The 24239-nt window shown below is 54.6% G+C and overlaps 1 protein-coding gene and 1 long non-coding RNA gene across 21 annotated transcripts in view; one reads left to right on the top strand and one right to left on the bottom strand.

The window, feature by feature from the left end:
* Positions 1 to 10787, top strand: part of POC1A (POC1 centriolar protein A) — a 67162-nt gene extending 56375 nt beyond the window's left edge. For 2 of the 8 annotated variants that reach the window (XM_054694377.1, XM_054694370.1), the window contains exon 11: positions 10066 to 10783. In XM_054694377.1, coding sequence (XP_054550352.1) covers positions 10066 to 10164 — 99 coding nt within the window. In that variant the 3' untranslated portion in view covers positions 10165 to 10783. Of the gene's footprint in view, positions 1 to 10065 lie in introns of all 8 variants that reach the window. The other 6 variants (XM_054694359.1, XM_037530150.2, XM_054694366.1 and 3 more) reach the window with 5 other exon arrangements.
* LOC119260981 (uncharacterized) lies at positions 10322 to 22655 on the bottom strand. Of its 13 annotated transcripts, XR_008551467.1 has the most exons (7): positions 22236 to 22387; positions 21999 to 22063; positions 19504 to 19725; positions 17899 to 17951; positions 11744 to 12023; positions 11135 to 11216; positions 10322 to 10655 (listed from the first exon to the last, which is right to left on the bottom strand). It is a non-coding gene; the product is annotated as an uncharacterized LOC119260981 (long non-coding RNA). The 13 variants fall into 13 exon arrangements; XR_008551448.1 differs by lacking the exons at positions 17899 to 17951; positions 21999 to 22063; positions 22236 to 22387 and adding exons at positions 18708 to 19117; positions 22517 to 22655; XR_008551452.1 differs by lacking the exons at positions 17899 to 17951; positions 21999 to 22063; positions 22236 to 22387 and adding exons at positions 18708 to 19117; positions 22517 to 22655 and having other exon boundaries at positions 19606 to 19725.
* Between the last annotated feature and the right edge of the window lie 1584 nt (positions 22656 to 24239).

The following is a 24239-nucleotide window of genomic DNA, read 5'->3' as shown; positions in this document are numbered from 1 at the left end:
AAGCATAGGCCACAAGAAAGAGTCTAGGATTATTCTGGTTATGACAGGCAGCTCAAGTGACTGCCCAGGAGACAGTATGGCCTCTTGGCATACTCCTGAATAAAGGACCACTGGGACAGGGTCATGGAGAGCCAAGCCTGCCACTCTGTAGGGGCCCTATGTCTAGATCTAAACTGTTGGCACAAACTCTCACCATGTCTTCAGTAGCCATGGCTGAGTGAAGGAAAATACGCAGAAAGGTTTGAATTCAGCAGGGCATGGCATTTGGAGGGCCAGTTCTGTGCACTCCCCCCACACTCCCTTTCTGTTCTGGTATAACCGGTGGCTCCAGAAAACTGGCCACAGTGACAGGCCAGGTTTTCAATCACCACTCAGCCATACTCAGCAGGGCACAGCCTGTGAGCCTTTGTTCATGCCTGAGGCCTGGGGCCATAACATGACTTGCCAAGCTGTCTGGAGGTTTCCTAGATTCCCAACAAGTTCCCGAGCAGTCTCTCTGGCTTGGGATACTTATGTTTTATCAGGTCTTGGTAAGTTAATACTTCAGTGCGGATTGTTGGAAGTTAGCCTGTGAAGAAATGGGATGCTGGGGCCTCCCTGGTGGTCAAGGGGTTAAGTTTCAGCTCTTTGAAGCAATCTGCAGCCACTGCAGCACAAGTTCGATCCCCAGCCAGGGAGGTGACCCACATGGTGCAACAGAACCTCTCCTGTCTCTCCCGCTGTTCCCCTCAGCAGTGTGTTTCAGTCAATCTGCTTGTTCTGTCCCCCACTCTGTCTCTGGTGAATCCTCTCACCCCCGTACCCCTGGCCTGTACCCCAGTTCTTGTATGCATAAGTAAATAAATCTTTGAAGAAAAAAAGAAAGAAAGAAATTGGATGCTGACATTAGCTAAGGCCCCATGGGCTGCCCTTTTTGGACTCACCCTGGAGTCATACGGCAGAACCTACCCCAAGCAGTGACTGACATGCTGCACCTTGGGGCCTGTCCCCGTCAACACCTGGTGGCCTGCCCAAGGCTGGCAAAGAGATGAGCCTGATCCCAGGCCAGCGTCAGCAGGGCATGCAGCTTAGGTCTTCCCTCCTGATGTGGGCAGCACGCCGTGGGTCCCAGCACCCAATTTTAGGGACAGTGGTAAATGGACCCACTTTTTGCAACTTCTCCTGAGGGGTAAGCAATAACATGGAAAGGCTGTTTATTTAAAGGAAATTGTTATGAAGCCGTGAGGAAGGTAAATTAGCCAAGATTCCCTAATCCAGCAGCTAATCCACCAGTGGATAATAGTATGTTGTGTACTCTAAAGGGAGCTAATCCTCCGTAGAGGCAGAAGCTGAGAGATGCAGAGACGTCAGAGAAATCCTATATCCCTGAGATAATGCAAAACAGAAACATGGACCTGTGGGCTCAAGGGACAAAAGCTCATTTTGTGCTGTTAGCTGTGGGGTGAAGGGGGTGTCCAAAAGACAGTGCTGAGCCCAGAGATAGTGGGAGGAATTTCTTTGGAAACTCGTGTTGTGGTGCATCCACTGTATGTGATCCTGGACAAGTTAGCTTGTTAGACATCAGCATGAGAGGGAACCTCCATTCCTTCCCCTCTGAAGTCTAGGCCTCGAAGCTTTTAGTCTTCATCAAATCAGGCCTGAGGTGGGAAGGGGAGGAAACTGGATGCTTCCTGGATTGCTGCCTGCTTTGTGCACCCCCATTTCCTGTTCAAGGCCTGTGTGAGGCCTAGAGGCTTCCTCCCTCCCAAAGCTAGTTGGTGGGGGATGGGTGCCTTCCACCTGCCGGCTCGTCTCTTCCTCGCCCACCACCTCCTCAAGTCCACCAGGTCCAAGGCCCAAGCTGGCTAGAATGTTCCTCACCAGCCAAGCAGTCTTATCCCCAGAGTAGAGCTGCCCTTAGCCTTAGGGACTTAGACTGACTGGTGCAGGACCTTTAGTCTCAGAGTCCCCGTGGCACTCAGGGCTGTTTGTCCCTCGAGCATTCAATGTGTACCTATTACATGCTGGGAGCAGGGAGATGTTAGTGAGCAAGAATAGACAGACGCTGCCATGTGGTGCTGACTTGCAGACTGGTGGATGTCAGGAGGCCACTTGATGGCCCCTGTGCCATTAGACACTGGACAGCCTGAAGCTGAGTGACAGAGCCTTGGGGTGGTGGGAAGAACCAGCCTCCCTGTCTCAGGGGCTGGGCTGACCCCTCAGACCCCAAGTAACTCTTGATATGTGGCAACAGACCAACCAGGGCTCCATCAGCAAGACAGCGCTGCCTGTGGGCACACATGGATGCACACGCATGTACACACCCACCACACATACACCAACAGACAGAGCTGAAATGGCAGGAGACAAGGCAGAACTGGGCAGGCTCTGGGCCCAGCAGCCCCGCTTTGTTTTGATAGCTCACAAGACCCCACAGCAAAGAGATTCCCCTTTTATTGCATCTGTTTTAGATCTTTAGAATACAAGTGAAGTCAAAAACCATGCTGTAGGGGTAGATTAATTCCATATTTTTCCATCAGTGCAATTAAACCATAGGAAAGTTAGATATTCTGTACAGTATAGTCAAGACAGGGGCATTGAGCCAGTGGCCAGGCTGGGACATTTCCCACAGCCTGGCACAAATGCCCCCAGGAGTGGCTGAGGGCTCCCTGGTGCTCAGGGCATCTACCCTCAGTAATCTGGCTCCTGTGTGGGGAGAGGACTGGAGCACCCTAGCCCTTCTGGGGAGACTGACTGGAGGAGCCCAAATCAACCACAAGCCTGGAAGTGATTAAAAGGAACGTTTCCATCACAGGAGAACTTTACAAAGCAGCCAGACCATCACATGGCCTGATGGCTCAGACCCTCCCAGGCCTGACCACGGGCCACCTTCTTCAGGGCCTTATCAAGCTCCATTTGTGCTCAGGATTTCCCAGCAGCCCAGAGCTCAAGCCTGGCCCCTGTGAAGGCAAAAACTTGGGGAGCCATGTTGACCACAGTGTAGCCTGAGCCCAGCCTGGCACTGAGCAAGTACCACATTAATATACAGTACAGCGTAGCCCACAAGCAATGCATTGTGCAGGGCTCTCCAGCCCTGAGTCAGATAACTTGCCCAAGGCCACTCAGCAAGTTAGCGGTTGAATTTAGGTTAGAACCCAGGCCAGGCAATTCTGGAGTCTATATGTTGACCATGCAGTATGAAGGTGGGACCAGGAGTCACTCTGACCACATTTTCCAAGGATCCCCGCTTCCACCAGCCACCTGTAATAAGTCATGACCCACTGGGTCAGGAGGAGACCGGCACCTGAGTCCTGGGGCTGGGGGAAGGAGGACGTCTTTGGGGAGGATGACGGGTTAGAGCTCCAGGTAGGTTGGGTTTGGCAGGGAGAGCAGCAGTGACAGGCGGCACTAGAGAGGCACGTGAATGCCCTGTCGAGGAGTCTGCCCTTTATTCCCAAGCTCTTGACCAAGCAAGGGACTCTGTCGACGTGGTGTGAAGGGCTGGGGGTCAAGGGTGACCTGGGAGGGACCAGGAAGCCAAGGCGTAAGGATGGGGATTGAGAGGTTCAGTCACTGGGAGGGAAGTGCCTGAGACCTGGAGAGGGGACTCCTCTGGCAGACCCCTGACATCACAGGCCTGGCCAGCCCGTCACCGCAGCCACATGGGTCTGGGACATTACAGTCTGCCTGTGTTATTCATCTCCCCGCCTCCAGCCCTTCCTGCAGTCCCTGCCCCTACTCACTGGCTCGCCAGCCCTCTGCCTGGTTGTGCTTACCATCCCCACTGCCCTCTCCTGGTCTTCACCTAGTCTGCCACTTCCCTCCTCTCATCTGAATTTCACCAGGCCGCCCCTCTGGCAGATTCCTGCTTGTCAGACATCCCACCCCTTTTTTCAGTCTTCTTGCCCCGCTCCCCACTTCTTGCCTATTTAGACACCAATGCCCTAGTCTCCTTGCTTCCCCCCTCCCCCCCCCAGATGACCTCCCAGGCCATTTTGTGCCCCTAGTCCAGGCAGACTGCTTAAGGGAAGGGGGTGTGACTGGATGTCAGCTATGTCTCCATTGTCAGTCTGTTTCTGGTACTGCCACCCTGCTCACCTCCATGTCACCTGGCTTCCATGTTCCTAGAAGAGAAACTGTCCTAGAAGCCAAGACTGTTCACCTAAGAGGAGCCCCATGCATCATCTAGGGTTCCGCTTGGAACAGGAAGCGGACATGGAGAAGTGCCCTGGGGAGTAGGGTCTGCCCCAGAGTGGGATGGGATTTGGGGCAGGCACTGCAGTGGGGAAGCATAGAGTGAGACCAGCACATTCAGAAACCTTTGTAGAGGACTAGCCAAAGGACTGAGAATTGCAGACACAACAGTGGGCTGACCGCCTTGTTCTTTGCCCTTCCTCTGAAATGTTCACTCTAAGTTGAGGTGGAACAGCTTTGCCCAGAGCCAGCTCAGACAGGGCTGGTGCTATGCCCCTAAGAGCCAGAGTTTGCTGCTGTGGCGGGCACTTCACAAAGGTATGTGACTGGATGATGGGGTCAGGTGGGCCTGTGGGTGTCCCGTGGTCCCTTGGGGCTTTATAGAAGTTATAGCTCCAGTTTTCCAGCTACATTTGCACTTGTGGGACCTGAGAGATGCCTTCAGCAAAGGACAGGGGCTCTGGGAGGAGGACCAGCTGCTGGAAGGGATCTTGCTCAGAGAATGTGCCACTGGTCTATATTCTGAGGTGCCAGTTCCCAGCTGAGCCTCTTCTCCCAGAGCTCATTCTGGAACCAGCATTCTAAAAACTGACCACCCAGGAGCACCATTCTCCGGCTGTACCTGCTCAGACCTCTGAGCCTGCTGAGGCAGTGCCAGGGAGTGGAGGTTTCCTGTTTCTGACCCTTTTTGGCTAAGTCCCTGGGGCTCCTCCTTCACCTTTCTTGTGGCCACCACACTCTTTTTTTTTTGGCTTAATCACCCCAAGTCACCCCAACCACGCTGGCCTTTTGACAGTTCCAAGAACAAACTCTGTTTTTTGATAGTTCCAAGAACTCATGTTCTCCTCTGCCTCAGGGCCTTTGTGCCCGCTGTTCCTTGTGCTGGGAATGTACTTCCTTTGGTGTATCTTTTTGGTTTTTTTTTCCCCCTTTGGCATATTTTATATTATCTCCTCATGAAAGCCCTCTGAACCCCCTGTCAGAGATGGAACTTTCCTTTCCAGGTTTACCTACACTAGCATCAGCCTGAGGGCAGGTGAGCCCTGTCAGGGGCCCAGACCACCTGAAGCTTAGTCCCTGTGGGCCAGGCTGATACATCCTGTTCCTCCTCTCCTTGCCTTGTTAAGGGAAGACTAAGTGGAAAGGGGAAAAGAGGAGGCCTGAAAAGGAAGCAGAAATGAGAACTGGGGGAAAAGAGCTCAGAAAAAATGTAGCGCATGCCCACCTTAAGAGGAACTCAGACTGGGAAAAAGAAAGATGGGCAGGGCTGAAAGGAGAGGGAAATCATGAGGTGAGACAGTGGAGGCCTGGGAAATAAGTGGCCAAAGTAGAGAGGAAGGATGAAGGAAAGTCCTGCAAAACCCAGGGAGAACACCATGACATTACTGGAGGGGAGAAAATGTGGACAGAAGAGGCCTGCTCCTCTACAGGAGGCAGGGGGCCCTCCCTGCCCCTCAGCGGGCAAGTCAAGCCTTGCCTTGTTCTGCTTTTTACTACTCCTGAGGGAGGATACATTCTCGGGAGCGCTGGACTCTCTCATCCTGTATACGGAAACCATAGAAGTGTCTCAATCCCCCAGGCCATGCTGCCCTGGACCCTCACTGGCTGTGGAACCAGACAGAGGCCTTGCAAATCCACCTTGGCCTCTCACAGCACCACAGGTGACCTGAGTCCCAGTCACACACATCACAAGTGGAGGCTCTCCCCTTGCCCACCTCGGAGGCCAACAGAGATACACACCCGCTGTTCAGGCTCAGCCCCAGGAGTGGGCCACTGGGGGACAGTATGGGTGTTAGGCTCAGCTTCAGTTGACACCTGATAACTCGAGGCTAGTAGAGAAAGAGGTGTCACAGGCAGTGAGGTGTAGAGCCTGGTGTCTGTCAAAATGTCCCCTGAGTTGTGACCTCTCCCACTTGGAGTTGGGGGCCCTGGGTGCCAGACATGTCACTGAGGACTGGCATTTTGGTGCAACTTCTTTGGGCACCAGTAAAGTTCTTGGGAGACTAAAAATAAAAGCCTGTCACTTTAAAATCAGTTATTTTTATACCACACTCAGAAGGCCCTTCGGGGTGTTACATAAAACGTCTTACACATCTTGAACTGTGAGAGAGGAGCGCGCTCACCCTGTTACTTTTTTACTGTTGCCCCAAAAGACAATGTCTTTTGTCCCCTAATGCAGGAAATTGAGGGTTCAGATTCGATGCCCTTGTTCAGCTGCTGTAGGAGGGTTTTCTTCCAAGAGCTCAAGTGGCTAAGCCATGCTGCAAACCCCACCTCCTGGCCCTAGCTGGTCTGTGCTCTTGGTTTTGGTCCCGAAAGCCTCCAGCACCACCCGACCTTGGGAGGGTCTTCCAGGTTGGGCCTTCCTTCCCTTGTCACTCACTGAGGGACAGGCAGCTTTCCTATGGGTTTCAGCAGCCTTACTGATGTCCTGATCCCTGGTTCAGCCCTCAACTCACCTGCCCAGCGTTTCTCCACTGTCTGGAGGCCTCCACTGGCCTCCCTTCTTCCCTCATCCCCCCTTGGTCTCCTAGGCCCCCAGCACTGAGGATGAGCTCAGAGATGCACAGTAGCCCACTGCTGGCCCAGACTTCTTCCCTGACCATCCATACCTGCCTGATCCTCTCAGCCTTCGCAGGACCTTCCATCTGTCCCACCTGGGCCCACCCTCTGCCTCTTCTTCAGGGCTACCCTTGTCCTGTGTGCTTGGTCTCTGGGAAAGGCTCCTCCTCTCTCTTGTCCCCTATCTCACTCACCACCAGGTGGTAGTGCTTCCTACCTCTGGATCTCTGGTTTTGGCTACTCTTTTTTTTTTTTTTTTTTTTAAAGATTTATTTTTATTTATACAAGAACTGGAAGTACAGGCCAGAGGTGTGGGAGGGTGAGAGGATTCACCAGAGATACAGTGGGGAGCAGAACAGGCAGACAGACAGAAGACACTGCTGAGGGGAGCAGTGGGCGAGGCAGGAAAGTCTGCCACACCATGTGGGTATCTCCCTGGCTAGCTGGGAATCAAACCGGCGCTGCAGAGGCTGCAGACAGCTTCACAGTTGAGTGCAGACTCAACCCCCTGCGCAACCGGGGAGGCCCAGTTTTGGCTACTTTTCTCCCTAGCCCTCTCTCTAGTCAAGCCACACATTGTCCCCTCTCTCTCCTGCCTACATCTTGCCTTCCCTGTCGTACAGCCTTTCCACAGATAACCCTTCCTACCTCTTGCCTGGTGCACTCCTTCTGGGCCTTTGTTCTTCCTCACTTCTGGGGCTACTTCCTCTGGCTGTGACCAGGCCAACGCACTGTTCTTCCCACAGCGCAGGTCAGTGCTATTCCTTAGCACTTGCCTCCGCAAGCCAGTGCGCACCCTGCGGGCCCAGCCAAGCCTGTCTGCCCCTTCATCACCCTGAGCCTAGCACGGGCACTTCTCAGTGAGGGTCTGAGTGAGGGACATGAGCATCGAGGGCAACTTTTTCTTATCAGTAAATGTTCTAGGCTTTGTGGATTCTGCTGCTGCCACCACTCCAGGAAAGCAGCCATAGATGACATGTAAACAAATGGCTGTGACGTCAGACTTTGTTTACAAAATAGGCTGCGGGTTGAGTTGGTCTAGGGGGACCAAGAATATGTTCAACTACAAACTGCTCCTCGGGCCGTGATTTTCTACGAGGAGGGTCATAGCTTCCTGGTGATTGCTGGTAACAGCAGGGGAAGGTGGTTCAGAAACTTGTCCCCAGGTGGCCCTCTGACAGGTGTGATTTTGAAGAGGAAACTTCTGGATCCCCTGTGACCTTGCTCCACAGCTGACAGGTGAGAGCCAGGACCCTCGGGCCAGGGTGACAGGGTTCTGGGACCCTGAGCCTACTTCCCATCGCTGTGGTCCAGGCAGCAAGGTGCCTTGTTTATGTGCTAAGGGCAGCATTCCAGAATTTCCAGGTTTCACTTTATCACAAGGGATAACTGTTTTCCATGAAAAGGAGGTTGTATGTTTATTGAAATAGAATTATTAAGAAAACTATGTAAAACAGAGAATGCCAGACAGTATCCTAGTGTACAGAAATCCAAAAAGCACCCTTCCTTCTGGCTCACTGGGGACAGGATGGGGGAGCCAGTGTGACTCGGAAATGCCCAGTAGACTGACCCTGCATGGTGGCTGCTACCCAGCATCTTGGCAGAGTAGACTTCGGGCCGGGGACTAGGGCAGACAGAGACTGAACAGAGATGACACAGCTCTTCCAGAAGCTTGGCTGGGCGAGAGAAACCAGGGAGTGGCAGGGAGAGAAGATGCAGGTTTTAGAGGTGGTGGGCTATACAGTAAGCTTGTTTGTCCACAACCTCCTGGGAAGCAGCTCCTCACAGCTCCCAAAGAAGAGGACCCCAGCTCAGCTGGTACCGTCCATTCAGGAGGCTGGATATGAAATGGGCAACATTTTCTGATCAAGATGTATGATATCAAAAATTTTAATGTCCATATTTCTACCATGTAACTAAGTGGTGTCCTCATGAAACGTGTGGCACCCCTGGTGTTGATATTGGCCCAGGATCCTCTGCCTCTACATTTGGAAATTTGTTCCCTGGGAAAAGTCAGAAAAAAAAGGGGGGTGGGGGAAGAAGAGGAAAGCAGCAGGCTTGGCTCCCCCACCGTGGCCTTGAGTCCCGGGCCGTCGGAAAAAGTCTGGATGAAGAATGGGTTTGGAGCTTGGCTCAATGTGAGTTTCACAGCAGCCAGTGGAAACTTCCAGGAATGCTGCTCTAGGCCAGCCGAGGGCTGTTTCCACCACCACTTTTACGAGATGCAGACCCCCTCCATGGCTGGCTGGCCAGCACAGGGAGAATGTGACCATCTCTTTCAGTGCCTCTTGGGGTACATCTCATATTCCACAGGCAGCAGCTTTTCAGGCTCTGTCCTGTGCCTCGGGGTTCAGAACCCTCACAGCCTCAGCCAGCTCAGTTAGAAGGGGCCAGCTGCCAGGCAGAGCTGTCTCTGTGAGTGACCGACATGGTGCAGGATGCTGCAAGAATTTATAGCAGCCTTAGAGGGGAAACTCCCTCCCCAAATGTTTCAATGTTTTATTAAATATATGAAAGGAAAGTTTCCTTTCCACTGAACCAAGACCCAGAGCCTTCATGGAGCCGCAGGGAAGGTGGCCAAACCTCTTGGGGAAATCCACATACAAACGGGTAAAATTAATAGAAAGTTTTGTTTCTTAACTGACCCCTTTCTGATGCCCGTAGGCTGCATGGCACAGGAACCATGCCTTGTCACAGCGGATGCCCCCAGCACCCAGTGTGGGCCTGGCATATACTCAGCCCTCGATGAGTGAAGTCAGTGCCGACACAGCAGTAATGTGTGTCAGGCTGAGTGAGGCCTGAGCTGGGCTTGTGACTGATGGGCCAGCCCCCTCCTGAGGGTCACACAGGCTCCCTGCCCCCTACTGTCCTGCTGCTGACACTGTCCAAGCCAGAGGGGGTGGGCAGATTTCACAGCCTTGTCAAGACTGAGCCAGGCCCACAAAGCACATGCAGCCCCAGTGACTGGGGGCATTTGCAGGCCACATAGCCAGGTCTACAGGGCAACCAACATGCGGGGGGTGGGGATGTGAGGCAGAGGCCAGGAAACCGGGGGTCAAACTGACAAGTGTTGACACCATGCTGAGTCCCCTCCATCTCCAGGACTCCTGTGGTCCTTCCCATCTCAGGGAAAATGGGCTCAGAGACATGGGGAGTTGTAACCTGCTATGGGCACCCTGGGCCTTCTCCCCAGGTGGCATATGCCTGCAGTGATTCTCACAGGACTCATCCAGACAGAGGCCCCACCAGTAGAGGTGGATTCGCTAAGGGGGTCCCCAGGCAGCCTGGTGGCCCCCTGGTCCCTAAATGTGATCATCACTTATTTTGCAGACAGTCTCCATCCTGGAGCAGCGGTTGACACTGACAGAAGACAAGCTGAAACAGTGTCTGGAGAACCAGCAGCTAATCATGCAGAGAACAACATCGTGATCAGGGGAGCAAGAATCAAGAGCTCGCTCGATTTGGGGGGTGGCAGGCCAGGGATTTGTACTGTGGGACTTGGGTAAATAAATAAAGGGGATTCAGCTCTATGGGGATCATCTCCAGCCCCAGGGGTTCTGCGGTTCTGCCCTGTCTGCACCCAAGCCTCCCCGCTGGGTGGGGCCCACGCTTGTACAGTGACCAACAGTTAGTTTAATGTGAGGGAGCCACTTGAAAAGGTAACCGTGGAGTCCTGAAGAGTCCCAAGATGGCAGCTCCCCCAGTATCCCAGAGCCACCACAGCTTAGAAAGTGGCTGCTCACTGGATGGAGGAACCAGTTTATCTGACAGAAATGCCCGACGTGGGACACATCTTGAGTTATGAACAAAGCCTTGGGGTGAGGGGAGCGGGTGGTTTTGCAGTGACCTTATTTCTGTTCCATGCATATTTACTGGGACCTGGTGACTTCCTCCTTTGCGTGGCGTGATGACCAAGGAATCTGAAAATTAAAATGGACTTTATTGAGCTTGTCAAAGAAATGGCTTATTCTGAGTGAGACCTAATCAGCCCCCACCCCAGGGCCTATAAAGGGAAAATGAAAAATGGTGGTTTGGACAAGGTTTGCCATGATCACTTCTGAAGCCCAGGACACCCTTGTTTGCAGCCGTTGTGGTATTTGGGGAGCAAGGACAGCTGGAACCCCTGTCTACCACCCACCTCCCACTGACTGGCCCCAGCGGGCTTCGATTGGGTCCTGGAGACCTCAGGCACCTGCATTTCTATGTGCTCTCAAGGTCTCCATGGGTCTCTCTACATTCGTTTGGGGAAGGTCAGGTGAGCCTTTTCCATGTATCTGGGTGTCATCCACGCCTTAAGCATTTGGCTTCTTGGGGACCAGCCAGCTGGGCAGGAATTTACCCTCCAACACACCTGCCCTGGGGGCTGTGGGTAGTGTTAGATCTCGGGAGCACTTGGTACCTGTGCCTCGTTCCTGGCTTCTGCAGTGTCCAGGTGAGATGCCAAGAGCTGGACCTGATAAGGGGGCATCCTGTGTTGATTCCTGATAAATGACAAGAATAGGGGTGTGGCATCTTCCTTCTGGGGCGGAGCTAGCAGCAGTCCAAGGTCAGCCTCAGGCTCTGCCTTTGGCCAGCTGTATAACCTCCATGTGGTGACACAAGTCTCGGGTTCTTGTGTTAAGTGGTGATAACTACTCCTCCAGATGGCTACAGGTGGGCCTGCACTGCCCGGAATAGTACCCAGAACAGTGGCACAAAAGGTAGGCAATGAAGGCCCATCACATCCACTCCCACAGTCCCACTAGGACCACGGGACCTGCTGCCAATGACACACTCCCCATGAGCTGTAGGTGGGGAATTGTCTGCTGTCTCAATGTTCTGGAGGCCCCCAAATAGTTACTATAGTCCTGCCTTGTAGGGGAGCTGGTCTGAACTGACTGGTAAGACCTTCAGACTGCCTTGGGAGATCTGGAGCTCCCCATCCCTGGAGGCTTTTTAAGGAAAGTCTGGGCAAACCTAAGAAGCCTGCTCAGAGGGGACACAGCTCTAGAGCCAGCCTTGTCATCACCTGACATGCCTGTTGTCCTGCCACTGACATGCCGGAGGCTGCCCTGTGGTAACTTCCAGACCTGGGGCTGGGGCTCTCTGGTGATCTGAGCAGCCAGCCCAGAGCAAGGTCATCTCCAAAGGCACGGATGATGCTCTTGCTGGGAGTGGTAGGACAGGAACAGGTCTCTAAGGCATTATATGGAGCTCTTGCTCAAGGCCCGCCCAGGGTGGCCATCGCCCCTGTCTTCACTTGACAACCAGGAACAAGTTTTGAATTTCTTTCTGAAATTCATCTTCCTCTGCAAGAGAAAATGTGGGTTAGAGGGGATATGGGAAATGATCTGGGAATAGTGGTGTGGTATCTGTTCTTGGTGGGTTTTTTGCTAGTAGAAGCTAAATCATAGTTATCAGATGTGAACAGTCTGGAGGGGTTATTCACACTCCACATCACAGTCTTGTCTTGAGGGATCATATTGGGGGAGAAGATGGTTCTAGAGAGCTACACTTGTCTTTAAAACAAATAGAGATCCACCTCCTGCAAGCCTAGGGGTCATTTGTATCACCCTGCTGGGGGCAGAGCTGTGGAGGGCTTCAGGTGCTCATTTGCACCACACTCTTCTGAAGAGTTCTTTTCTTGCCCCTGTGGGGCCTCCCCCGGGGCCTCACTCCTCTGAGAAGCCACAGGCCTAGGTTGCTGCTTAGAGGAGAGGTACAGGAATCCTAGGGAGCTCTGAACATTCTGGTGACTACCCATCTAGCCTCGGTTCCATGAAGGTCCTGCAGGGCCCCTGGTCTGGGAAACACTGGAGTAGTGGCAGTGGTGGCTTGCAGGAGGGCAAGTGGGCCCACAAGCAGAGGAGGGGGGTGGTTTTGTACTTGAGGTGACTTGATGAGGTTGGAGACCATGTGGCAGGACCCTGTGTTTCCTCAAACAACACTTCTGGTCAACCCTACCCAGTAGCTCCCCAGTGGTTGGGGCCCTTAGTACTCCTCCCATTCCTGCCCCAAGCTCAGAAGCAGCCCTTTGGAAAAGCATATACTTCAGTCATCTCTCCTAATTTTGGATTTTGGTAACTGAGCTCCCAGAAAACCAAATTGCAAACATCTCTCTTTTTGGCTCAGAAGATGAGTTTAGATTAGGGAATTTTTGTCAGGAAATGCATCTCAGTGGCAATTCCCACCCTACCCCTTCAATGCCCTAATTTTTCTAAGTTAAGAAATGAAAGAATCGGTGCAATTTAAATGCTCCTCCAGCTTCTCTTTGCCAGATTCTTGGAGTTTCAGGGATGAACATGTACTTACTGCTGGGGAAACTGAGGGAGGCGGGTGGACTGGACAACATAGCCAGACAGCCCCCAGCTGAGTCCACCCTAACCTGGGGCAAGCCAGCTGCCCTTTCTCCCAGTGCCCACTGCCAGGAGCATCTGACCCCACGTCCCTCCATAGACTCCATAGACTGGCATGAGCCAGACTTCCTCCCACCCAGTCTTTGCCCCTCTGTCCCTCCATCTGCCAGGGTTTCGTGGGGTGAACTGTGTGGGGAGCAGACTACCTAGAGGGCAGAGCAGGAGCTGCTGGGAGTCAAGGACTCCTCCCCCACCACCCAAGTCCATATTGCAGCTCTGCCCCCTCCTAGTTGTGTGACCTTGAACCAGTGCCCAAACCTTCGGAGGCTGCGAGTACCTGTCCAGCACACGAGGCGCTCAGAGCAGGCACTGGCATGGAGTGGAAGTAGTCAGTGTCTGACTTGTGCCCCCCGCCAGCTTAGGGGGAGACTCCTGGCAGGCCAAGGCCCTTCCCTGGAACTTGGCCCATGTGTCATTGGGGGTGGGAGGACTGACGGTTCAGAATCCATCTGGCTCTGAATTTGTAGATAGTCTTAATTATTTCTTGATTCTGTCGCCCGTGTCATGGGTACCCCCCAGTGATGAGATTGCAGCTCTTGTCAGCCCCTCCCTCACAGAGAAGCAAGCACTCCTAGGCCACAGTTTCTGCTGCCCCTGAGGCCAGGCCACCACTGGGGCCAGCCCAGACTGAGGGGTGATGTTTGTGATTGCCCGGAATCCCGGAAACCCAGCCCACTGAGCGAGCAGAGCAGGATGAGTCACACTGGCCCTGTTGTCCCTGCTCCCTGTCATTAACCTCGTCTTCCTAAACGTTTTGCTCGAGATGAGCCCCTGTTGGCTCCAGCCTTAATTAGTGCGTGGCCATCTAAGGGGGACAGGAATCAACCCAGGGGTTCTCTCCTGGCCAGGCTCTCCCCGCCTCACCCTCCCCCGTCCCAGGCTACAGAGGATGGAAACAAGCTTGTCAAGGTGGCAGCAGCAGACTGGTTGTGGTGGTGCCTTGGGGCATCGTTCCACTACCTGTGAGCATCACCCGCCTGGCACAGGGCCTCCTCCCATTGCCTGGTGGGCTTCAACCCGCCCCAGCCAGGCTGCCCTGGCACCAAAGGCTCACTCGCTCAGCCTCCCCTGAATATCTTTCTAGATGTTTCACCCCTTTCTCTGACTCGCAAGTGCCCAGGACCAGGACTCAGGGCCTTTACAACCTTGCTCAAGATGAGACTGGAGCCAGGCCAGGGAGCCCGGGGCACAGCCACTAGGAAGCTTCCTGTGCCAACCCCTCCTCCAGCTGGTGTGGAAACACTCTCCCAAGAACCTATTTATAGAGCAAGGCCAGGGAGTGCTTTTGCTTGAGGTGAGGCCACCTAGAGCCCTGTCTGCCTGGAGTGCTTGGGACAGGAACCCCTGCCTCACCCACTCTCCTACTCCCTGAAAAAAAATCCGTGTGCTGGGACAAGGGACCACAACAGGAGAGGAAGTCATGTTCCCCTAAACTTCCCTTCCTCGGCCTTAAGCTTCTCTTTCAGGCACAAGTATGTGCCCGAAAGTGGGACTTGGGTATCTTTTGTGGACGTCCAGTGGGCAGAGGTCCTGCCTGCAGGGCTGGGACCCATGCGAGCATCACTCAGTCACACTGACATCAGCCTCTGTTTTCCATCCTTCCCTGCTGGGTGCCTGAACTCAGCTTTGCAATGGAGATTGACTTCAGAGTCATGGAAGTCCCTAAGTGCCGGGGCCCATGTTTACCCAGTTGTTCTGGTTGCAGGCCTGGCCTCCACACGTGTGCCCTGCAGATGCTATGTCCTGCAGATGCTCTGCTCTGCTGGCCTCTTCCACGTCTCTGCCCTGCCCCCTGCCCTCTCCTGGCTAGGCTCAGCCCAGGGCTTTGCCTGGGCCTGGCAGTTCCCTCTAGAACCATCCAGCACTCTCAGAATTTCCTATGGTGACAAACCCCACCTCTGCACTGAGTCCCTCAGACTCGGACCCCGCATGCTCAAGGCTGGGGTGGAGATGCTGGTCATGCTCCCTAAGGCCAGCACATCCCCCACCGCACCCAGCTCAGCTCCCAGAATCCCAAGATTCTTCCTCAGAAACTTCTGAAACTTGGAGTAGGAGATGCAGTGTAATTAGCCCTCCAGGCCCTCCAGGCAGCCACTCACATGCGCCTGCTAACTGGAAACAGAAGGTGCTTTCTGTTCAGAGGCCCATGTCTGGGCTGCTGCTGTGGGGCTTCGTGACTGGATCTAGGATGCTGACCTCTGCCTTCTAGTTGCCCTAGTACTGGGGTCGGGTCTAGCTCCCCTAGAAGTTGGGGTGTGCTTGGGGATAGGGCCATTAGTGAGGCCCCAAGAGAATGCCCATGCCCTTTGAGAAATGTCCTGAAGTCTCCTAGCTGGGGCCTAGTAAGAGGTGGGTGCCACAAGCTGGGGCAGGTCAGGTGAGGCCCTTCCAGTCTTCCCCAGAAGTTGGGGCTTGCTAGTACACAGGCCCTTCCAAAGGGAGCCCCCCCACAAGGAGCCAGGACCTGCCAAGATGCTGTTACTTATTTCCTACCCAGTCTCCCACTTCTGCTCTGGCCCCTCTCATCTGTTCTAAACAGCAGCCAGAGTCTACCAAGCTATAAGTTTGAAAAACAATAAATAATAAAAAGAAAACTTGTAAGAAAGCTCATGCATCCCTGCTCAAACCCTTCCAGCGGTTTTAGCCTCCTCCAAGTACAGGTCACAGTGCTTACCACAACCAGGGGGGCCTACTTAATCCTGCCTGTCCCCCACCCCCATCTCCTACAACCCTCTAACCTCCCCTCACACTCCTCAAGCCACACCAGCCTCTGCACTTCTCCTTGGATACTCCATGAGCATTCCAGCCCCAGGGCCTTTGCACCTGTTGTTTCTACTGCCAGTATTGCTCTGACTTCACCTCTTGGTGCCTTAGCCTCCTCATCTATAACATAGGGTAAGAGCTGGATGGCCTTTTGGGCTGCTGGGGAGATTTGCTAAGACAACTCACCCTAAGTTCTAAGAGTGGACTTTATCCTTGTTGGGCTCTAATCCATGACTGGGGAGGTGACTGGAGGGCTGAAGAGCTGGGCCCCCAGCATGGCCAGCTAGCTGGAAACCTGGGGCCCGACTAGTGCTCCTGGGAAAGTGATCTACTATAGCCCTAAGCCCTAATTACCATGGGTCTGAGTGGACACCCCGCCAACATGGGCTCTGCACAGCCTTTTCCTAATGAGGCTTCCAGCCATCAGGCCAATCTGGATGCCCATGCATGGTCGCCATTGGACAAGGAGGGCAAAGTGGGTAGCCAAGCCACATGCCAGGTCTCCCTGCCCAACTACTAGCCAAGAGAGGCAAAGGCAGGGGTCAGGACTGGATGGGTCAGTGGCTTTGTTGCTCTCTGGGAGTGAGGGGGCAGGCAGCCAGGCTGGATCTGCATAAGCTTCTTTCATGAGCATCATGTAGGTCAGCCAGCTGGTTGTGGAGTGACTTCCTTGTGCCACTATAGACCCTCCCAACCCCCCTGGTGGCTCAGAACTCCAGCCAGGCAAGGCTGGGGATTTGGGGCTTTTTCCACCTAGAGGAGAGGTGTGGCCCTGGAAGGGGTCCCTCCCACCACTCCCACTGCTGGCCTGGGGGCCTCCTGCTGAGTCTGAGAGCCTGGCAAACAACCTTGTGGGGGGTGGGCGCCAGGACTTCTGGGGATAAAGTCTTCCCTTCCTCTTGCCCTCTCCCCCTCTACTCCCCTCCTTTCCTCCTCCCTGTCTTCCTCCTCCAAAACACATGTTTCCAATTCCCTCTCAGGCCCCTCTTCCCCTCCCCAGCCCCTTCCCATTTCCTCTTGGAGGCATCCACCAACATGTGGAACTCATTAGAGATCGTAACCCAACTCTGGCCTGGGCTTAGGGAGGGGGCCCTGTCCGCAGCCCCCATGCTGAGCTGCGGCGGCCTCCCTGTCTGGCCTCTGTCTGGCCCTGTGCAGCCTCCAGCTAGAGAGCACAGGAGCTGGCCGGCCGTGGCTAGAAGCCGGCTGGTGCTGGTGAGGGAGCATGGCCAGGCATCCGCTCATCTCATTCTGCTCCAGCCTGCTCCTCCTCCCCAGCACTCCTTATCCTAGCCCCCCAGGAGACAGGCCTGGGTAGCCCCTTGTCCCACGGAGAGAGCTGGACCTGCTTGTGAAAAGCAGACCTCCAGGTCTCTAGAGAGGGCCAGAGGGTGGAGCTCTGAGCAACTACCAGGATGACCCTAAGCTTCTCATGTAAAAATGGGAAGAGGGCCTCTCTGGTGGCGCAACGGGTTGTCTCAGCACTATGAAGCTATCCACAGCCACTACAGCACTACATCAATCCCTAGCCAGGGAGCTACCCACATGGCACAGCAGACCTCTCCTGTCTCGCCCGCAGCTCCCCTCAGCAGTGTATTTCAGTCAGTCTGCCTGTTCTGTTCCCCACTCTGTCTCTGGTGAATCTTCTTACCCGCCCACCCCCCCCCACCACACACACCTCTGGCCTACACCCCAGTTCTTGTATGCATGGACAAAAAAAATCTTTAAAAAAAAATAAAAATGCTAAGAGAAGCCCAGGAAAGAGCAGCTGCTGTGGAGAGCTATTCGGCAAGGACATGCTGTGGGCACAGGCCCAAGGGCTGGTAGTGGAGATTATGCAAAAACCTGGTGCAGTGTTTACCAGAGTTTGGGAGATGCCAGATGAACCCAAGCCAGCCATGTCTCTGCAGGACTTGTCAGAGCCTTTCAACACCCCTAGGCTGTGCAGCTGGGGCCGCAGAGTTCCCAGTGTTTCCCAGATACATGAACACACAGCCCATCTTACCAAGCGACACCTCTTCCTTGGATCCCACTTCGGAAAATGCTAGATGAAGAGTCCTGAGAAGGCAGGAGGCCCAGGTCAAAGCTCCCTGATGGGAAAGGCTCCCTGAGGGTCCGAGCAGGGGTGTTTGTTTGCTGGATCTGAGCAAAGGGTGGGACTTGAAAGGGGATGACAGCTGAGGAAGGGTGAGCAGGAGGCAGTAGGAAGCTGGTGTAGCCACACTAGGGACCCATTGACTCTAATTTCCTCCCTCCCTGGTGTTTTGTCCTCACGGGAGGACAGGCAGGTGGGTGGACAGGCATGAGCACAGCAGCAGAGGCAGGAGACTGGCAGGCAAGGCCTCGCCTGTGGGAAGGGACCTGCACAGGCAGGCTCTGGGTGCTGGGTGTGCCCATGTGACTACCCCAACTGCACATTAGCCTCAGGATGGGGCAGCAGCTGGCTCAAGATTCAGGAGAACTGCTCTGTGTCCTGTCTCCAGTTCCCTCCCTGTGGGGCACCCTCTCTGCTCAGAGCCCATTCTGCCCATACTCCCTTGCACAGCGGCCTACAGGCCCTTCTCATCCCTCTACTCCCAAGCCCTTCCCACAGAGGCGTTCTGCTCCCCACCATCCAGGACAAGATGGCTGAGCTTGTCACCAGGCACATTTCCTCCTGCATCTTATATGGTATATTGCACCCCATTTTAAAAAGGAAGAAACTGAAGCCCCGAATAGGGGAGGCTGGTGTGGAGTCAGGATTAGAACCAGGTTTCTTGGTTGGAGTATCCAATCTCCACGCCCATTGTAACCTTGCTCTGTTCCAACACATACCTGGTTGAGGACCATGTAGGGCAGTCCCACTTTATCCAGTGCAAGGCCAGGCAGATGGTCAGCACTTAGCCTGGTCTGGCACAAGATCATCCTGCTGCCCACAGTGCTTGCAAGGTGTTTGGGGGTCTGTTTAGTTCCTTAGGCCAAAGAGACCCTTCCCTCTGGCAGTTGCAACAAGAATCTGCTGGTTGCCCTCACCCATGGGACTCAGGGTTGGTAGAGGCATTGCCTTACTTTGTAGATGGAGAGCCTGGAGAACCTCCAGGAGCCTCCCAAGCCCACAGCAGTAGCACTGTGTCTCCCTACTCCAGAGGTTCCAGTTCTTTCCTGGGGGCTCCATGTCTGACAGTGCCCATAGTCTGGAATCCAGACACTCACCAGCCTGAGTGCTTGGGCTGGAGCTGCTGGTTCTGGGGAAGTTGTAGGAAGGTTCGAGCTTTAGCCAAACTGCCCTTTCAGTGCCTCTCACCACCCCCCACCTCCTTAGCACTGCACCCCTTCCAGCCCTGGCCTGTGAGCTGCCCATACAGCTCAGGCCAGTGTTGGCTCCTGAAGGTAGGGGCAGTGGGTAGGGCCCCAGGCAGAGCTGGCTCTGGTCTTTCCCTCTCTACCTCAGAGGACCCCACTAGGAGCCATGAGTCAGAGTTCATTGAACTCTTCCTCTTGGGACTCTCCCAGATCTTGGGGCACGTGCCCCTGTGGCAGGAGTAACGCTAGGTGGAGCCAGGAAGGGGAGTCCCTCAGACTGTTTCCTGGTGCTGTCACTGGTGCCCGCCCACCTGGGAGTGCCATGTACCCAGGTCCAGTGGGCAGCTAGCGAGACAGCTGAGCCATTGTGGGCTGATGCCGGGCGTGAAACTGGGGACAGCGCTTGGTGCTGAGGCCTCAACCCAGATACCTCCTGCTGGGACCAGGCCAGCTGGCTCCCAAGGCCCTTTTCCCAGCTTTGTCATGGTCACCGTCAGTGCTCTCGGATGTCACCATCAATGCCTCCAGGAGGAATTCCTGAAAAACAGGGCTGTGTGGGCCAGTGGGGAGGGACCCAGACAGGCCCAGACAGCAGGCAGATGCTAATGAGGCAATTAGGCCTGGCATCTACAGAGAGACCTACCAACCCCTAGCCCCCTAGCCATCCAAAGACCCAGCCCAGGCCTCTGGCACATCCGCCAGCCAGGTGCCCTGGGAATTCCCAGCCTCCTCCACCTCCCAGCCTCAAAGCTTGGACCGTCTTTGCTGTCAGGGGCCTACCACGCACTGCTGGTTCTCCTGATCAAAAAATCATAAGCTGGTTTGGCAAAGCAGGGCACACCTGCTTCCCCCAACTCTATCACCACACCTTGACTTTTCTCTGGCTGACAATGCCTGCCCTGCTTCAGGCACCCCTTCTGCCCCCCAATCCCTTGCTCAAGCTGTCAGGGCTCCGTGGCACAGGTGGCCTCAGAAGGATCAGAAGCTTCAAAGAGGCTAAGGGGGAATCACGGCCAGATGGGACTCTTGTTCCTCCAAAGCCCTGCCTTCTATCCTCAGAGTCCCAGGTGGACTTACGAGGTGCTGCCCACAAACCCTGTAGAGTCTGTGAGAGATGGGGAGATCAGGCCTTTCGTCAGAATCAAAGATTCTGGGCAAGAGAGAAGAGCTTTAGCCTTCACTCGTAGCTCTGGAGTTTTGAACATGGAACATGCCCGCCTGGATTTATGTGAGTCCTTTCCCTCTCCTCTGCCTTCCTCTCCGCCCCAAGGAAGAGCGATCAGGCCTGCCTGGTTTCCCCAGGACTGTTGAACAGCTCCTAGTCCTTAGCAGAAGGTACTCCCAATTGAGTCAGAGCCCCCGACCCATCACATCCCTCCAAGCTCTGGTGTGGTGCCGTGTAAGTCTAGATGTCCCCCAGGTTTAGGACCCCAGGTACCCTGAGTGCACGAAGAGGTGGGAGTTTAGATTCAATTTGCAGAGGAAGCCATGATCAGCTACCCCTAGGTGAGGGAGAGGGAGCACACTCTCTCCAACAGGGAAATTGAGGCCTAACAGCCTGGGGCAGGGATGAGGCCCTAGTAAGCATAGGGAGAGCAAGCTTTCATCCTTTTCTTTTCTTTTTTTTAAAGATTTAGTTATTTATGTATATGCATACAAGAACTGGGAGACAGGCCGGAGGTGCAGGGGGTGAGAGGATTCACCAGAGACAGAGTGGAGAACGGAACAGGCAGATCTACTGAAACACACTGCTGAGGGGAGCAGCAGGCAAGTCAGGAGAGGTCTGCTGCACCATGTGGGTAGCTCCCTGGCCGGGGATCAAACTTGTGCTGCAGAGGCTGTGGATAGCTTCATAGGTTGCGTCTTAATCCCTTGCACCACCAGGGAGGCCCCAAGATTTCATCCTTTTCATGGCAAGGAGCCTTCTGACTCCAGGGATCTCACTGAGTGACACTGGCAGGTCACATAGGACAGTCTGATGCTCGTGTGGGGAATGGAAGGGAAAGGCTCCCACGCGGCAGGGAGAGCAAAGGAATTTTAAAGCATAGGACCGTGTGCTCACAGCTGACAACACAAAGCCTGGAAGGAGGCCAGATTCCAATTCTGGTTTAGCCCCTCCCTGGTGCCCACTCTGGCGCAGGAGGATCAGTGGGTTGGAGGGAGGATTCAAAGGAAGTCGAAGGAAGGAGCTGGAAGAAGGTGCCAGCAGAGGGACCTATGAGTGCAGACACTGAAGAGAGCAGGGGGCTGGGGGAGAGAGAGCAGAGGGCAACCAGGGAATCTGGAACCCTGAGGGGAGGGGGTAAGGGGAGGGGGGGCCAGATAATGCCAAGCTGGCCATAGAGGGGAGTTGGGACTTCAGGGCCCCACGCCAGGAACAGGGGGCTGCTGAGGAGCAGGGGCGGGCCAGGTCTGATTCCTAGTCCCCAAGACCCCTCTGGCTGCTACCTGGGTTCTGGGCTGTAGCGCTGGAGCTGGGCTGGGAAGGAGGCGGGACACTGGGTCCCAGGCTGGGTTAGCCAAATATGCCATGGACGTGGGAAGGGCACTTGATGGCACAGATGCCATGTGTGGGATATAACCCTTCTCATAATGGGATGAATAGCTGCTTATGCTCCCAGTCTGTCCCCCTTCCCCTCCCATGCCCATGTGCAGTGTTAGCCTCCTACCACCCGGGAAATGGGAAAGAAGTGGCAGAGCACCGGCTTCCTCCTGCAGGAGCCTGGAGGCACATAGTGAAAGCCAGCTGGGAAGAGGAACGCTGGGTTCTTAGTCTGGGGCCCATTCCCTGCTGCAGCTCCACCTGGGCCTTGGTTCTCCCACCTGTGAAATGGGTTGACAGCCCTTCCAGAGATGACACAGATTCTTCATATGAGGCCAGAGTGAACCTGATTTAAGATGTTTGGGTATCTGCCTGCCCAGTGGGCCCACAGGCGCCCATGTATGGGAACTCATAGCTGGGGGCCCTGGGCAGGCGCTTCTACCTTCCTACCAGGCCGCCCTTCCCGCTTGCCTATGTTTATATGTTTCCTTCCCATCACCTGGGCCACCATGACTCACCCCAAGCTCAGTGGGTGAGTGAGTAACTGACTGGAGCTGGAGCCAAGCCCTTGGGCAAGGCATTTCCCTGCCTAGGCCTCAGCTTTCCCATCTGTAGAAGGGACAGACAAGCCCTGCTCTGCTCTCCTCACTAGGGAATCTGGGGCAAATGCAGGCTGAAGTTGTGAAGACATAATGGAGTGAGGGCAACATAGGGAGTGGCCTCTAGGCCAAGACAGAAACCAGACCCGCTTGGCATCAGTCCCCCGTCCCCACTAGCAGAGCTTGACATGATCACTTACCCAGGCCGACCAGCCCAGCAGATCCTCATCCCCCTGAGGGGAACCCCATCCCTATGAGAGCTTAGATGAGAGGGAGGGTGGGGCCAGGAGAAAGGCCTGAAAGGGCCCCTGGATTCTGAGTGACCTCATTGGGGAGTCCATTGACAAGAGCAAGGCTCACCTAGGTGAAGTCACAGAGGTGAGGCTCTATACCCAGACCTGCTGCACCCTCCACCCCTGCAGACTGAACTGCCCTTCAGTGGGCAGAGGGTGGACAATGCTGGGCACCACGGGGGAAAACAGGAGAAAGAGCAGACTCTGCTGAGGTCGGGTAGGACAGGCTTTGAGGCTGAGGCTGTGCCTCTCAGAAGCTGGAGGTTGTTTTAGAGGGTGGAGGAACAAGAAGAGAAAACATGTGGTTGGTGCGCAGACCCCTCCTGCCGCCCGCTGCTCCCCTCAGCAGTGTACTTCGGTCCTTCTGCCTGCTCTGCTCCCCTCTCTGGCTCTGGTGAATTCTCTCCTTCTGCCTGCTCTGCTCCCCTCTCTGGCTCTGGTGAATTCTCTCGCCCTCCCGCGCTTCTGACTGTACCCAGTGCTTGTATAAATAAATAAATAAATAATCTTTAAAAAAAAAAAAAAAAAAAACAAGAAGAGAAAACATGTGGAGAAAGGCACTGTGTTGGAGGTGCAGAGGAGGGGGGTTCAGAAGAGAATGGGGTGAGATGAGCTGGGGGTGGGGACAGAGAGGTCATAGCCAATTTGGCTATGAATTGGGACCTTAGCAAATAGATTTCATCTCCCTGGTCTATCACAATCAATCAGCTGGCCATGCCTGTTTGGAAGGGTTTTGAGGCCAGAGGATGGCTCCCAAGAAAAAATGCTGTGATTAGTAATGTCGGGCAGGAGTAAAACACTGGAGCGTGTGACTGGACGTCTTCTGTTTTCTATCCCCAGGCTGGCCTTCTGGGCTGGGTATGTGGCTGGCAAAGCTGTCACTCTCAAGCAAGTGGTCACCGGGGATCACATGGGGAGGTTGGTCAAGGGTCTGCTCTGTCACTGCCAGGTGGGGGGTTGGGAGAGGGAGGAATCATGTCCCATTCTCTGAAGTGACCCCTCACTGCCCTGCACACTCCCTGGCCCACCGTGGGTCCTCAGAAAATGTCTGAGCTCCAATGAGAGGGGAAGCCTGGCTCTTTTCACTCCCTTTTACCTTCTCCAGGCACCCTCGGGGATCTCCCAGATGGCTTCCATCCTGCCAGGTCTTGTTCTCTGACTTTCCTGGGTGTGACCCTCACTCCAGCGTGCTCTGTAGGGCTCTGTCCTCCTATCCACTCAGCTCCACACACCTAAGCAGGGGAAGGAAGGATGAACAGGCACCTCCTCCCCATTATTAGAGCCATGCCAGGCAATAGTTTCCCCACAAAGTACCACAATCACCCAGGGCCTGGCAGCTTCCTGCTGGGTGGAGGGCTGGGGTGGACTCGCATTCCATCCAAAACTTGTCACCACAGAGATCCCAGCTATAGTCAATAAAGCATGGTGAGCTCAGGTGACTGGAGGCCTGGGGGGGTGTCAAGTGTGGGCCCCACCAGCCTGTAACAAGCCCTCTGGGGGTACTTAACTGTGAATATCTCTGCAACAAGAGTGGCGAGTAGCCAGGGTTTTGTGTGTACATGCATGTTGTGCATATCTGCATTTGTGTATAGGTAGGTGTCTGTGTACTTCTGCACACACACATATGTGC

This window comes from Talpa occidentalis, unplaced genomic scaffold (genome assembly GCF_014898055.3).
Source record: "Talpa occidentalis isolate TD23 unplaced genomic scaffold, MPIMG_talOcc4v2.1 talOcc4.10, whole genome shotgun sequence".
Taxonomy (NCBI): Eukaryota; Metazoa; Chordata; class Mammalia; order Eulipotyphla; family Talpidae; genus Talpa; species Talpa occidentalis.
The sequence above is the reverse complement of the archived record's forward strand: the minus strand, read 5'-3'. Positions and strand labels throughout refer to the sequence as shown.